At 39.9% G+C, this 15,344-nt stretch overlaps 2 protein-coding genes across 6 annotated transcripts in view; one reads left to right on the top strand and one right to left on the bottom strand.

Moving 5' to 3' along the window:
• The window catches only part of RPGRIP1L (RPGRIP1 like), a 118,796-nt gene extending 117,547 nt beyond the window's left edge, over positions 1-1,249 (bottom strand). For both annotated transcript variants that reach the window (XM_023726898.1, XM_023726901.1), the window contains exon 1: positions 1,129-1,249. The gene's annotated coding sequence lies outside the window, so the exon portion shown is untranslated. The remainder of the gene's footprint in view (positions 1-1,128) is intronic.
• A 34-nt stretch (positions 1,250-1,283) lies between these two features.
• Positions 1,284-15,344, top strand: part of FTO (FTO alpha-ketoglutarate dependent dioxygenase) — a 430,315-nt gene continuing 416,254 nt past the window's right edge. For all 4 annotated transcript variants that reach the window (XM_004371582.2, XM_023726895.1, XM_023726896.1 and 1 more), the window contains exon 1: positions 1,284-1,550. In XM_004371582.2, coding sequence (XP_004371639.1) covers positions 1,506-1,550 — 45 coding nt within the window. In that variant the 5' untranslated portion in view covers positions 1,284-1,505. The remainder of the gene's footprint in view (positions 1,551-15,344) is intronic.

Raw genomic sequence — 15,344 nt, 5'->3', positions numbered from 1 at the left:
TCCAATTGCATGGCCATGGAGGAGCATGCTGTTTGAAATAAGAAATGTAATTGTCCCAGAGGATTTTATCTTAACAATAAATACATGCTCTGGTTTATCATTCATAAAAAATAAAAAAATAAAAATAAAATCCAAACTTGATGGCCTTCAAGAACCCATGCAGATCAGGAGTCAAGTAATTCAGTGAATGAAATACCAGATGATAAGAGATGATGGAGCCTCCTACGAACTTGAAGAGTGCTGTTGGGTCTGAAGAGCCTGGCCTCTTCAACACCATCTAAACCTTCTTGTCTTCTATGGGCCATGTACACTGGTCTCTTTTAGTTTCCTCAAACCCACCAAACCCCTGTCTTGCTCAAGGCTTTTGCATTAGCTGGCTTCTCATTCTTTAGGGCTCAGCTCAAAGGTCACTTCCTGAGAGGCCTTCCTTGATCAGTTTACCTCAGTCTTCCTCTCGATTACATCACTTCATTTCTTTTATGTATAGCAGTCACCTCTACCTAACAAATAAATTATGTTATTTGTGTGCTAGTTCATTGTTTCCACTAATAAAGTATAAGCATCTTGACACGGGAATTAGTCTTGTTTACGGATGGCCAAGTACAGTGCCTGGCACATGGAGGGTGTCAACATTAACATTTATTGAATGAATAAATGAACACCAGATGCTGGGACTAAAATGGTAAACAAAGTCCCCGCCTTTATGGAGCTATGGGGGTACTCTGACGATAAACATAAATAATTAAGCAAACAACAGGCCATTCAGGTGGTTTAGGGTCTACCAACCAACTCCCAACCCAGGGCAAATGAGAGAACTATGTTGATGTAACCTTTTACTGAAGAAGGATTTGGATAGGGACGGCAATTAGCTGCATCAAGCCTCATCAGCTAGGATTTAGGGACAGGATATAAATTTTCGAAGTGGTCCTAGGCGTGGAGATACAGGGCGGACTATGATTCAGGCCTGGGGATGTAGAGGTGTCTTGGACTAGGCTGTTTTCCACGCGAGCAAAACTCCAGAACCTTCTTTAGGTAGCAGAGCAGACCCTAGGACCCTGGCCCACGCCGCCGGGGGTTAGGTCGGCCAGCCTCCCTGCTCTTGCCCCCTACGCCCCCCAGAGTACTCACCGCCACTCTCTCCGACTGCTAGCTACCGTTGCTATAGCGCCGACGGCGTGTTTGGCTGGGCGAGAGGAGCACGGGAAAACATGACTTAGCCCCGTTGCCACCTGGGAAATGTAGTTCTCCTCCGGCCCCAGCTCGCCTGCTCGCTGGGTAGCGGACTACGCTCGCCCAGCTGTCGACCCTGATAAATTCTCCGGCTCGAAACCCAGAGGCGCGCTACGGCGTCGCCGCGGTGCATCGTGGGAGTGCTAGTTTTCGGGACTCCAAGGGAGAATGGCGTCGGGTGGGAACAGGACACTGAGAGAACTACATGCAGGAGGCGGGGGCCGGGGCGAGGGATCTACGCGGCTTGTGGTGGCGAAGGCGGCTGTAGCAGCAGCATGAAGCGAACCCAGACCGCCGAGGAGCGAGAGCGAGAAGCTAAGGTATGTAGAGCTCCGCAGGATCTGGAGTCTTTAGTGCCTTTGGAGATAGGAGCAGAGAATCAGAAGGGCAGGGTTTGATGGCGAACGGACCGATGGTCTTAAGCCAAAGGATGACAGGGCCTTGTCAGCAAGGGAGCTGGAGACATGGGCGGGGGGGGGGGATGGTGGTGGTTATAAATTCTTGCTGCTCAGGGTGCAGGCCGAGTCCTGTTGGGCTAGCTCAACAATGAGGACTAAGACACTCATTCCTTGTCCTGCCTTTGCCCCTGCTTCCTTGGTTAAAATTATGGCCATCCTTGTGCCTCAGTTTCCCGGGCCCTCAGACGACTGTGTTCATAACCAGCTATGCTTTCTCACCGGTAGTGGTCTCTGAGGACTGAGATCGGCTTAGATGAAATAGCTGTGAGGTCAGATGTGTTTATATTTGGAACGGTTGTCTCAGTGGCGGCTGATGTATTTATTCTGTCTTCAGCACAGTGGGTATGGATGTTTATGTTGCTGTTCTCTACCTTTTTCAACCTGTGGGGGTTGTCATTGCGTGGGATGACAATAATAAAACAATGGCGATTTTTTTTAGCACTTAATTGTGTGCCAGGCACTGCCTGCCTTAGATGCGTTATATATACATCATAGCAGATTGCAAGGTAGATATTTTACAGATGAAGTATCAACAGTCCGTTTTTACAGGTGAAGAATTGCAGCTCAGAGTAGTTGAGTGTTTTCATCCTTTTCCTTACTCCCAAAACCAAGTCCTATTGAATTGCATAAATATTTTGGAAATCTGTCCACTTTTTTCCATCTCCACCACCTTGGATCAAGCTACCATTATCTCTTTAATGGACTGTTGCAATAGCTTTCTTATTATAACTTGCTGTACACTCTGCCAACCACCTGTTTAAAAATCTTCCATGGCCTTCTGTTGTTCTTAGAATAAAGACAAAACTTCGTATGATCTTCAGGGTCCTTCATGCTTTGGGTACTATCTGCTTCTATAGCCTCATCAGACGTGACAGTCTGCCTGCTCACTGCCCATCAGCTACTGTGTTCTTAACAGTCCCTCCGTCCTGTGCTTCATCTGGTCATAGGGCCTTTGCACATGCTACTTGGCGCTACTCAATGTCAGGCAAATGTTGACAGTGAGGAACCAGTGGTAGATAAAATAGACACATTTCTTGCTCTCATGCAATTTAGAATCCTATAAATAAGTCTGTGTTAGGGCAATACCCCAGTGAATTTAAAATATGTAATAAAATCTGCTATATAATGGCCTGAGTTACAGCAAAGTTTCACCAAGGTCCTGAAGTTTCCATGCTTCAGTCTGCATCTGATATGGGCTAAAGATGGGAACAAAGTAGAAGACCCTTCTGCATTAGTCTACAGAAGTGCAAAGAATCAAAAATGTAGTCACCTGTTGGCATTGTGCATCATGTCTCACCTTTCAGGTTTATTTTTAAAGTTACTTACTTATTCTATAAAGGTTTATTGAGCAGCTATTATTCGCCAGACGTTGGGATTATAGTTTTGGCTAAAAGGTAATCCCCGCTCTGAAGGAGCCCTTATTCCATTGAAACTGTAACTATTGCCTATGAGGTAGTTATTAATATTCTCATTTTACAGATGTGGAAACTGAGGCTTGTAGAAGTTGTGACTTGCCCAGTTCTACTTGGTCGCTAAGTGGGACTCAGGCTCAGAACCAGGTCTTTTGATTCCAAAGCTTTTTTTATTTTCTGTTTATGAAAATAAATATGTTGGATTGATAGAGCAAGTTGCCTTCTTGGCTTTAAAACATTTCTTTGATCTTTTTTAAAAGACTTATTTATTAATAAATTTTATTATAAAAAACACAGTATAGCAGGTAAGTGTTAAATCTTAAATAGAAAATGTCCAATTACTTATGAATTATTTTTCTTTTCCTAATCAACTTTATTGAGGTATAATTTACGTATAATAATTTGCATCTGTTTATAGTGTACAAGTTGATAATTTTGAGATCCCTGGGTCATGCAAATGGTTTTATTTCAATCACTAGTGGCACAGTGGTTAAGAGCTATGGCTGCTAATCAAGAGGTCAGCAGTTCAAATCCACCAGGACTTCTTGAAAACCTTATGGGGCAGTTCCACCCTGTCCTATAGGGTCACTATGAGTCGGAATTGACTTGATGGCAACGGGTTTGGGTTTTGGTTTTTAACGTAAAGGTTGGTGGTTTGAACCCACTCAGTGGTGCTACAGAGAAAGGCTTGGTGATCTGCTTCTGTAAAGATTATAGCCAAGAAGACCCACTGGAACAGTTCTATTGTGTAACATCTGGCGTTGCCATGTGGAATTGATTCAATGGCAAGGGATTTTTGTTTGTTTGTTTGTTTGTTTCATACACCTGCAAAACCAAAACCACATTGAGATAGAGAACATTTCTATCCCTTCCAAAATTTTCCTCTTATTCATTTGCAGTCATTCCATCCCTCAACCTTGGCCCCCAAGCAACCACCGATAGTTTTCTGTCACTAAAGATGAATTTCATATAAATGGAAGCATACTGTATGTACTCTTTGGGTCTGTCTTCTTTCGCTCAGCATAATGATTTTTGAGATTTATCCGCGTTGTTGCACTTATCAGTAGTTTGTTCCTTTTTATTGTTGAATAATAGTCCACTGTGTGGATATACCACATACTGTTTACTCATTCACCTACTGCTGAACATTTAGATGTTTTCTGGTTTCGGGCTGTTGTGAAAAAAGCTGCTAGATATGACTGTTCACGTATAAGTCTATATGTTTTCATTTATCTTGGGTGAATACCAGCGTGGAATGGCGGAGCCATGTGGTAGTTCTCTGTTTAACCTTACAGGAAGCTGCTAGATAATTTTCCAAAGTAAATTTACCATTTTTGCTAGTTTCCTAAGGCTGCCACAAGAAATTCCCACAGCCTTGGCTTAAAACGACAGAAATTTATTCTCTCACAGTTCTGGGGGCTGGAAACCTAAAACCAATATGTTGCTTGGGCCATGCTTCCTCTGAAGGCTCTAGGGAAGAATCCTTCCTTGCTGCTTCCAGCTGCTGGTGACTTCTGGTGTTCCTTGGCTTGTGGTAGTGTAATTCTTACCTTTGCCTTTGTCTTTACAAGGCTTCTCTGTATCTCTGTGTTTCAAATCTCTTTTTTCTTTCACTTATAATAACACTAATCATTGGATTTAGGGCTTACACTAAATCCAGGATGATCTCTTCTCCAGATCCTTAACTTCCTTACATCTGCAAAGACCTTTTTTTTCCAAATGAGATAATATTCACAGGTACTAGGGGTTAGGACTTGGACATATCTTTTCTGGGGACACTGTTTAACCCAGTACATCATTTAAAATTTCTACCAGCTTTGTATGAGAGTTCTAGTTGCTCCATATCCTTGTCAACACTTGATATGGTCAGCCATTTAAATTTTAGCCATTTTATTGGGTATGTGGTGGTATCTCATTGTGGTTGTAATTTGCATTTCCATGATGAAAAAAAAATTTGTTTTGGACATTTCATACACCTGCATCATAATATGTGGTCTTTCATGTTTGGTTTCTTTCACTTAACATAATGGTTTTGAGATTCATCCATGTTGTAGAATGTATCAGTACTTCATTTCTTTTTATTGCTGAATATTATAGTATTTCAGTGTATGGATATACTACTTTTTTTTTTTTTAATCCATTCACCAGCTGATGGACATTTGAGATGTTTCCACTTTTTGGCTGTTATGAATAATACTTCTGTTAATGTTCTAGTACTAGTTTTTGTATGGAGTCTGTTTTCTTTTCTCTTGGGTAGATACCTTGGAATGGAATTGCTGGGTCACATGGTAAATCCACATTTAACATTTTAAGAAACTGCCAAACTGTTTTCCAGTGTTGCTGTAAGATTTTACATTCCTACTAGCAATGTTTGAGGATTTCAAGTTCCTCATATCCTCAAAACACTTGTTATTGTCCGTTTTTGATTATAGACAGCCTAGTAGGTGTGAAGTAGTATCACATTGTCCTTTTGATTTGCATTTCCCTAATGGCTAATGATGGTGAGCATGGTTTCATGTGCTTACTAGCCACGTGTATGTCTTCTTTTGTGAAGTGTCTATTCAGCATCTTTTGTCTATTTTTTTTTGGGGGGGGGTTGTTTGTGTTTTTATGAGTTCTTTATATTTTCTAGCTATAAATCCTTTGTCAGCTATATATATTGCAAACATTATCTCCTATTCTTTTAGTTTACTTAATGGTGTCTTTTGAAGAGCAAAATTATTTTATTTGATAAAGGTTCAGTGTGTTGATTTTTCTTTTTATGGTTCATGCTTTTTGTGTCATGTTTCTGAAATCTTTACCTATCCCAAAGTAGCAAAGATTTCTTGTTTGCTTTTAAATTAAATGTTATTGAAAAGGCAAACATAATGTAGGAGCCTTGGTGGTGCAGTTAAGCGCTCGGTTGCTAACTGAAAGGTCGATGGTTTGAACCCACCAGCTGCTCTGTGGGGGAAAGATGTGGTGATCTGCTTGCATAAAGATCACAGACTTGGAAACCCTATGGGGCAGTTCTACTCTGTTCTCTAGGGTCTTCATGAGTTGAAGGACTTGACGGCAACAGGTTATCTCCATAATGGATAATTACTTTTGGTTTTCCTTTTCTCTTTGAAATAGCTTAATTATATTTTCTTCCCTGTGATTGCTGATGCTACAGACTTGTATACAGTCTCCAAGTCTGGAGGGTGAATAAGAGGGTTAGACTAAATATTATCTAACTTTCCATGATAACATTTGTTTAATTTGTGTTAAAGCATAAAAGATCACCACAGCATATTCTTGCATCTTTGAAATGAATTTTTCTTGTTAGACATGTAAATGAAACAGTCCGGATTAGTATTAGATGGCCTGAGTTAGAACCATGGCCTCTACCATTTCCTTGTTGGGGGAAAAGAGTGAGGCACTCTGAGCCTCAGTTTCTCCAGCCAGAAAATGGGGTCAAGAACAGCTGCCTCTGTAGGTTGCTGTGAGTGCCCAGAGTGATTAGGTGTGGCCACTGTGCCAGGGGCAGAGTGGTCATGGCCTTGATTGAGTTGGGTTGCCCTAGGTTGGCGCATTTTTTCCCTAGATGACATGATGTATTGTTTTGAAATGATTTAAAACTTACAGAAGAGCTGCAAGAGTAGAACTAAGGGCCCTCCTATACCTGTCATCCAGATTTCACAAGTTGTTAACATTTTGCTACGTTTGCTGTATCTCTTTTTCCATATAAATATATACACACACGAGCCATTCTTTTTTATGAACTGTTTCAGAGTAAATTGCAGACATCAATCCTCTTTACCCCTAAATACTTCAGCATGTGTTTTCTAAGAACAAGAACACCCTCTTACATATAAACACAGCACAGTGATCAATTTCAGAAAAGTTGACATTGATGTAATACTATTATTTAATCCAAAATCCATATTCAGATTTTGTCAGTATCTTAATAATGTCTTTTATACGAATTTTTTTTTTTTCTGGTCTGTGTTCCAAGCCAGGCTCACATATTGCCTTTAGTTGTTATGTCTGTTTGGTCCCCTTTAATCTAGTCTCCTTTAATTTCCTTTAAATTGGTTTCTCAGACTTTTTTTTGTCTTTTAAGACATTGACATTTGGATGAGAACAGGCGATTTGTTTTGTACAGTGTCTGTATTTGTGTTTGATGTTTCCTCATGATTAGATTCAGATTATGCATTTTTGGCATGTATATTTTTGAGGAAAGATACAGGCTACTAGAGATCACAAATTGGCAGTCCACATAGTCATCCTGCCTGTTGTTGTTAGGTGCCATTGAGTTGGTTCCAACACATAGCAGCCCTGTGTGCAACAGAAAGAAACACTGCTCGGTCCTGTGCCATCCTTGCATCATTGTTATGTTTGAGCCCATTGTCGCAGCCACTGTGTCAATCCACTCGCTGGGGGTCTTCTTCTCTTTTGCTGACCCTCTACTTTACCAAGCATGATGTCCGTCTCCAGGGACTGGTCCCTCCTGATAACATGTCCAAAGTATGTGAGACAAAGCTCACCATCCTCGCTTCTAAGGAGCACTCTGGCTGTATTTCATCCAAGACAGATTTGTTTATTCTTTTGGCAGTCCATGGTATATTCGATATTCTTCGCCAACACCATAATTCAAAGGCATCAATTCTTCTTCGGTCCTCCTTATTCATTGTCCAGCTTTCACATGCATGTGAGGGGATTGAAAATATCACCCTACCTGTAGATATGTTTTATTTGGCCCAAAGGAACTGTGGAGATTTTTAAATTATTTTCTAATATTTAAAAGTTGAGAGCTTTCACATGAGAATCTGGATATCTGGTTTTCTTGAAAATCGAGAATGTCTGGAAACACTGGGCATGCATTTCCCCAAGAAGAGCTGAATAGTGGCTGCCCGTTTAGATGGGAAGTGTGCTTTCCAATAGGCCACAGTCCAGTTTTGCCCCATCAGTCATAGGATAGTGGATAAAAGTATCGGGCTGTAGAGGTTGACTCCTGGAATTGAGTTCTGTCCTTTAGATATAGATTCCTGGAACTGAATTCTGCTCCATCTCTTTCTTGGCCAAGCAACTTCTCTGATCTTCAGTTTCCTCATCTGTAATATGGGGTGATATTTATGGTTGTGATGGGGATTAAGTGAGATATATGTAAAGTATCTAGAACATTCCTGGCACATAGTAAAAATAATGTTTTTTGTTATCACTGTCATCTCAGTCATTGTAATCATCACTGCCTCTACCACCACCTGTCTGGCCCCAGTATTTAGGACATTGTTTATGTAAACAGAAATTGAGTGTCTACTCAGACAGCCTTTCTCAACTGGGGCTCCGAGAGCATGAAGCCCCAATGTCCTAAGATATTCATTGGGTGTGATACATTAACTTCTCTCTCATGCATCCACAATGGTACTACTTATGTACCATCCTGGAGCCCTGTGGCATAGTGGTTAAGTGCTCAGCTGCAAACCCAAAGGTGGGCAGTTCAGATCTACCAGCTGCTCCTTGGAAACCCTGTGGGGCAGTTCTATTCTGTTCTATAGGGTCGCTATGAGTCAGAATTGACTCGATGGCAGCGGGTATGTACTATCTTTGGGAGAATTGAGAAAATAGTCACCTCAAACCATTTTCTGTGTTGTATGGTTCAGAGGAGGAACCTGGATAAGAGTAAGCAGTGCATTTGGCACTGGGGACACATAGGTAAATGTGGAGAATATGGTCCCAAGGAACTTGCTGTCTGTCCATTTAGGGTAGATAATTAAGCAAATACCAACAGTAAAGTAGTGAGTTTTATCATGGAGGCAGGGCATAGTAGTAAGGAGGATCTAATGTGTTAGAGGGTCATGGAATTCCTTCCTAGGAAGATCTGTTTAAGGGTGTATCCTTATGAAGGCCCAGAACCCCCTTAGGGGTTGTTCAGAAATAGTAGTTTTTTTTTTTCATGGAATAAAAAGATGTGGATGTTGAATTCCAAGTTAGCTTAAAAGATTCTTATGCTGGCTTGGGAGAGATCATCGGTTTGAAAAATATTGAAAATAGGAGTAGTTTAAATTTATTGCTGAAAAGGTTATATGTATAATAAAAACATTAGAGAATTTTGTTTAAATGATGTACATTTTTATCAGTGATGGAAATATCCAGAATAAACTTGTTGTTTTAAATAAAATCATTAAAACTGTCATTTGATTTTGATGATAGTTGTCTTAATGTCATTTATTAAGATAAACCTTAAATTAGGTGGTTGTTGTTGTTAGGTGCCGTCGAGTTGGTTCCAACTCACAGTGACCCTGTGTGCAACAAAAGGAAACACTGCTTGGTCCTGCACCATCCTCACAATTGTTGCTATGTTTGAGCTCATTGTTGTAGCCATTGTGTCAGTCCTTTTCATTGAGGGTCTTCCTCTTTTTTGCTGACCCTCTACTTTTCCAAGCATGATGTCCTTGGGACCAGCCTCTCCTAATAACATGTCCAAAGTACATGAGATGAAGTCTCGCTATCCTTGCTTCTAAGGAGCATTCTGATTATACTTCTTTCAAGACAGATTTGTTCATTCTTCTGGCAGTCCATGGTATATTCGGTATTATTCGCCAGCGCCGTAATTCAAAGGCGTCAATTCTTCGATCTTCTTTATTCATTGTCAAGCTTTCGCATGGATATGAGATGACTGAAAACACCATGGGTTGAGTCAGGCACATCTTAGTCTTCAAGGTGACATCTTTGCTTTTTAACACTTTAAAGAGGTCTTTTGCAGCAGATTTGCTCAATGCAATGCATTGTTTGATTTCTTCACTGCTGCTTCCTTGGACATTGATCGTGCATCCAAGTAAAATGAAATCCCTGACAATTTCAGTATTTTCTCCATTTATGATGTTGCTTATTGGTCCAGTTGTGAGGATTTTTATTTGTTCTTTGTTGAAGTGTGATCCATACTGAAGGCTGTGGTCTTTGATCTTCATCAGTAAGTGCTTCAAGTCCTCTTCACTTTTCAGCAAGCAAGTTTGTGTCATCTGCATATTGCAGGGTGTTAATGACCAATCTTGATGCTCCATTCTTCTTCATTAGTCCAGCGTTTCGGCTTATTTGTTCAGCATACAGATTGAACAAGTGTGGTGAAAGGATACAACCCTGACACACACCTTTCCTGATGTTAAACCACACAGTATCCCCTTGTTCTGTTCGAATGACTGCCTCTTGGTCTATGTACAGTTCGTCATGAGCATAATCAAGTGTTCTGAAATTCTCATTCTTTGAAATGTTATCCATAATTTGTTATGATCCACAGAGTTGAATGCCTTTGCATGGTCAATAAGACACAAGTAAACATCTTTCTGGTATTCTCTGCTTTCAGCCAATATCCATCTAACATCAGCAGTGGTATCCCTGGTTCCATGTCCTCTTCTGAATCCTACTTGAACTTCTGATAGTTCCCTGTTGATGTATTGCTGCAACCACTTTTGAATGATCTTTAGTTAAATTTTTCTTTTTAGTTTTTTAAATTAGGTTAGCATATAATAATAACTCAATTAAAGGAAGTTTGCTATTTGTGTTTGTGCCTTCTGGATCGTTTTACCTCAGTTTATTTTGTTTTTGGAAGTTTTACATTTTAGTGTGGTCCTGAGAAGGTTCTCCTGGCCCCTTTGTTCACGACGGGCCATCCTGCGTCATACCGCCAGTTTATCTGGTGGTAATTTAGGAAATTAAATGTAGGGCGTTTTTTTTGTGGTGGACCAATGATCAACAGACTTAAAAAATTAAAATTTTGTCCAACAGATTCTACTCTTTTTTTTTTTTTTTTTTCTGAAATCTATGTTCATCTTTTGCTTACTGTCTCCTCCAGTGTAGGGCTCAGCCTGTGATCACAATTTTATTGCCTTCTGTAGATAGAAAGGGTAGTTTATTTGTTCATAATTTCCAAAGCACTTTAAATATCCTCCTTGAAAATTAACTAGCCAAACGAGTGAGTAACAGTGAGTTCTTGTTGCTTTCTATTATTTCCAGATGTTTCTTAACCATTCCTAGTGTTGGTTTTGAAAACTAAATTTACCATTCAAAAAATGTCTTAGCCAGAACTCCTCCAACTCAATAATAGGAAGACAAACAACTCAATTAAAAATGATCAAAGGACTTGAATGGACATTTCTCCAAAGAAGATATACAGATGGCTAATCTAATTATTAGTCATTAAATCGACAACCAAACCTGTTGCTGTTGAGTTGATTCCAACTCATAGCCAGCCTATAAGACAGAGTAGAACTGCCCCATAAGGTTTCCAAGGCTGTAATCTTCATGGGAGAAGACTGCCACATCTTTCTTCTGTGGACTGGCTGGTGAGTTTGAACTGCCAACCTTTCAGTTAGTAGCCAAAGGCTTCACCACTGCACCACCAGGGCTCCAGGGAAATGTAAATCAAAACCACAGTGAGATACCACTTCACACTCACTAAGATGGCTATTATCAAAACAAAACAAAAAACAAAATGGAAATTAACAAGCATTAGTGAGGATGCTGAGAAATTGGAACCCTCCTGCCTTGCTGGTGACAATGTGAAATGGTGCAGCCACTGTGGAAAACAGTTTGGCAGTTCCTCAAAAACTTACAAACTGAAAAACCATATAACCCAGTACCAAATGATCTAGGTATATACCCAAAAACTTGAAAGCAGGAGCTCAAACAGATACTTGTATACCAGTGTTCATTGCAGCATTATTCTCAATAGCCAGAAGATGGAAACAGTCTAAATGTCCAGCAACAGATGAATGGATAAACAAGAGGTGCTATATCCTTACCATGGAATATTACTCAGCCTTAAAGAGAAATGAAGTTCTGATACATGCTATGACATGGATGGACTTTGAAAACATTATGTTAGCTGAAAAAAGCCAGACACAAAAGGACAAGTAGTGTATGATCCCACTTATATGAAATACCCAGAATAGGCAAATGCATAGACACAAACAGTAGTAGTTACCAGGGGGTGAGGGCAGGGAGAAATGGGGAATTATTGTTTAAGGGAAGGGGGCATTGGTGGTTCAGTGGTAGAATTCTCACCTTCCATGCAGGAAACCCAGGTTCAATTCCCAGCCAGTGAACCTCATGTGCAGCCACCACCCATCTGTTAGTGGAGGGTTGTGTGTTGCTATGATGCTGAACGGTTTCAGCAGAGGTTCTGGACTAAGATTATCTACTTCTGATAAATCAGCCAATGAAAACGCTGTGGATCACAACAGTCCGATCCACGTGTTAAATTTCTGTTTGGGATGATGGAGAACTTTTGGTAAATAGTGGTGATGGTTGCACAACATGGTGAATATAACAAATGTCACTAAATTGTATACTTATAAATGGTTAAAATGACAAAATTTTTGTTAAATACATTTTACCTCAATAAAGTTAAGAAAAAAAGTCTTAGCCACTTCAAACAACCATTAGCTTCCTTGAGGACAAGATTGTGTCCAATTCATCCTTCCATCTCTTCAAGGTGTACCTAGCAGAGTGTCTTGTACATAAGAGACATTAGTGAATATTTGCTGAAAAAAGAGTAAATGGGTTGAGAGCCTCCAGCATCTGATATATGTTACATGTGACCCTTAATAGTTATGATGCTGGCTGCTAGACTGCTGATTAGATTTACTGTGGCTGAGTTTAGCAGTGCGGATTCTGGCATTTAGACTATATGCACCATGAAAGTAGGGACTATGCCTTTTTAGTTTTTTTCATTCACTATTGTATATCTAACACTTAGCACTGCATCAGGCAATTAGTAGATATTCCATAAGTACTTATCAAATGACAGCACTGCTTGTTATTGGTCCTTAGACTTTCTAATAGTGAGCAATGGAATTGGAACCTCGGAAGAAATAATGGAAAATGGTTGGGTCCTTTATGTAATTTAAATTGCTTAACATGCCACAGACATAGGTATTAATTTTGAGAAACAGGACTCTTCTGTTCAACACATGCTTTGGCAACTGTCAACCATTATTTTCTGGTGTTCTCTTTCAAATTTCGAATGCTAGTTTACCCTCCAAGTTAAGTGTATTTTGTTGTCGTTGTTAGTTTGTTATGGTAGATTTGTTGATAAAGTTATATTTTAAGTGTGACTTTCTAATTTATAGAAGAAGAGAACTCTAGTTAAGATGGTACTTTTGGAACCTTAAAGAAAAGGCACAGTTTAGAGAAGGTGAATTTACCATCCTGCTAAAAGCTCATTCACTTAATCTTCTGTTATTAAAATGATTTTGTGTTATTTTACAAAATGCCCTCACTGGTTGATTTCACAACATAAGCTTGGAGGAGTCTTGGAGACTATTGGGTTGGGTCAGGACGTGTTTAGGAGATTAACATCTGCATCAATAAAGACTTTTTTCCAAACGTTTGTCCTTGGCATGATATTTCTCTGCAAGGCCAGTGCATGTTTGAGAGCTGAACCTTGAGTAGGTACTAGAGGCCTGCACTTTTGTTCATGCTACAAACATCTGTTCTGTTGCCATGCTGATCATTTATTTGCTCCGTAGATGACTTTGTTGCAAAGTGACCATGCTTTCCTTATGTTAAACAACTGCCATATGGAGGAAGGGGCAATTAAAACCTTTACAGTTGGTGCAAGCCAAGTCGAAAACTCAGCTTAAAGGACCAAATTGTATTGCATCTGGTCTGAGAAGGAGATGTGTTGCCAGTGGATGAGTGTTTTCTCGTAACTGTGATCAGAAAATTCAGAGCTCTGATTCTTGCATTAGCCCTAAGTCTGCCCTTTGGCACCTTCATTTAGTGACTGGATCATTCAAGGCTGAGCCTCAAGGGCTAGCATTTCTCCAATAATCATATGAAGTGGGCTGTTGTTGTAACCTGAACTCACTCTGCTGAACTGGGCATGATTAAAGTCTCAAGGCTGCATTAATATGGATTTTCTGTTTCCACGTACGGCTGTCCATTATCTCAAGTATTTTCCAGTCTGCCATTTTTTGAAAACAGAGATGGAAAATTTTGCTGATGAAATTTTTTTTTCGCTGTCAGCACCAACATTCCTTTTTTTTTCCCTTCTGCTTGAGAATAACACCAGGCAAGTGAATGCAAAGATTACAGTTTACGTGGACTCTAGCCTGTTGTCGTGTCAGTCTTGTTATTTAGTTAAATAGTATGCAATTTTTCGCCAAATCAGCAGCCAATATGCTGTGAGCAATTTTTGTTTTAGTCACATTATTGGCTGGTAACACTATTAATGAGATGATAATTGGGAAATAGTAGTCATTGTTCTCATAAAACACAATCCTTGTATTGGAACCAGCCAGGCAGGGGAGTTGGATATGCAGACTGCAACTGCGGAAAGGATGAGTATCCGGTGTTCCCAGCTTTTAAATTCATCAGACCCCTGCTGCTTAAATTGCCCCAGCTGTTAATGCTGGAACCATTACAGTAATGGACTCGGCAAATGAAGGAGAACGAAGACACGCACACTTTATTACCAGAGGGGCAATTTTCTCTTCATCTGTAATAGCAGCGGTGCCTCATATTGATCGGACCATCAAGATACTAATCCTCTGTAAAATTACTCGTTATAACTGAAAATGTGTTAATCCAAATCAGTCTGTGTCCTGACTGTCTACTTACTATTGAATACAGACTATTAGATGGTTTATTTTTCATGATTTAGAGCCATTGCCCTGAAAACGCTTGGTGTTTCCCTTGCAACACTAAATGCTTAATCTTAGCTATAGCCCAGGGTTGTCTTTTTGTTTTAAACAGAACATCACCCACTTAATTAAGGAGTGAGTGTCTGTCTTGCTGTCTGAGTTATGCTGGTGTTTTATGTGCCTCTGGATTTATTAAGCATCTTGTTTTACATTCAGTCTGTGGTTTGTGCCGTAAATAAAAATAGGCCCATCTTGCACATATTAGAAATTTGCAGGTAGCAAATGTCAATAAGTACCAGGGATGTAAGGTTCTTTGATTTATATTTCAGGCACCAGGTTGTGGTTTGCCGATTGAACACACAGGCAGAGTGTATCCTGGCGTCTTCTGTGTAGCAGATGTGTTTTGCATCGTTGTCTGAGAAAGTTTATAGTTATTTCTGCATCCTTGGTTCAGTAGATTGCTTTTTAGATGGTGAGGCGTATCCACTCCCCACTTGTGTTTTGTGAGAAATGACTACAGCTAGGCATTACTTTATTATAAGAAGACCTGTTAAAAACTGATTCCTCTCCTCTTTAATGTTTAGAATTTTAGGAATTCCTCCATAAAATTTCCATTTTTATTTTAAACTGATATTTAC

Source organism: Trichechus manatus, unplaced genomic scaffold, assembly GCF_000243295.1.
Source record: "Trichechus manatus latirostris isolate Lorelei unplaced genomic scaffold, TriManLat1.0 scaffold00014, whole genome shotgun sequence".
NCBI classification, from domain to species: domain Eukaryota; kingdom Metazoa; phylum Chordata; class Mammalia; order Sirenia; family Trichechidae; genus Trichechus; species Trichechus manatus.
This window is presented reverse-complemented; position numbering and strand designations above follow the sequence as displayed.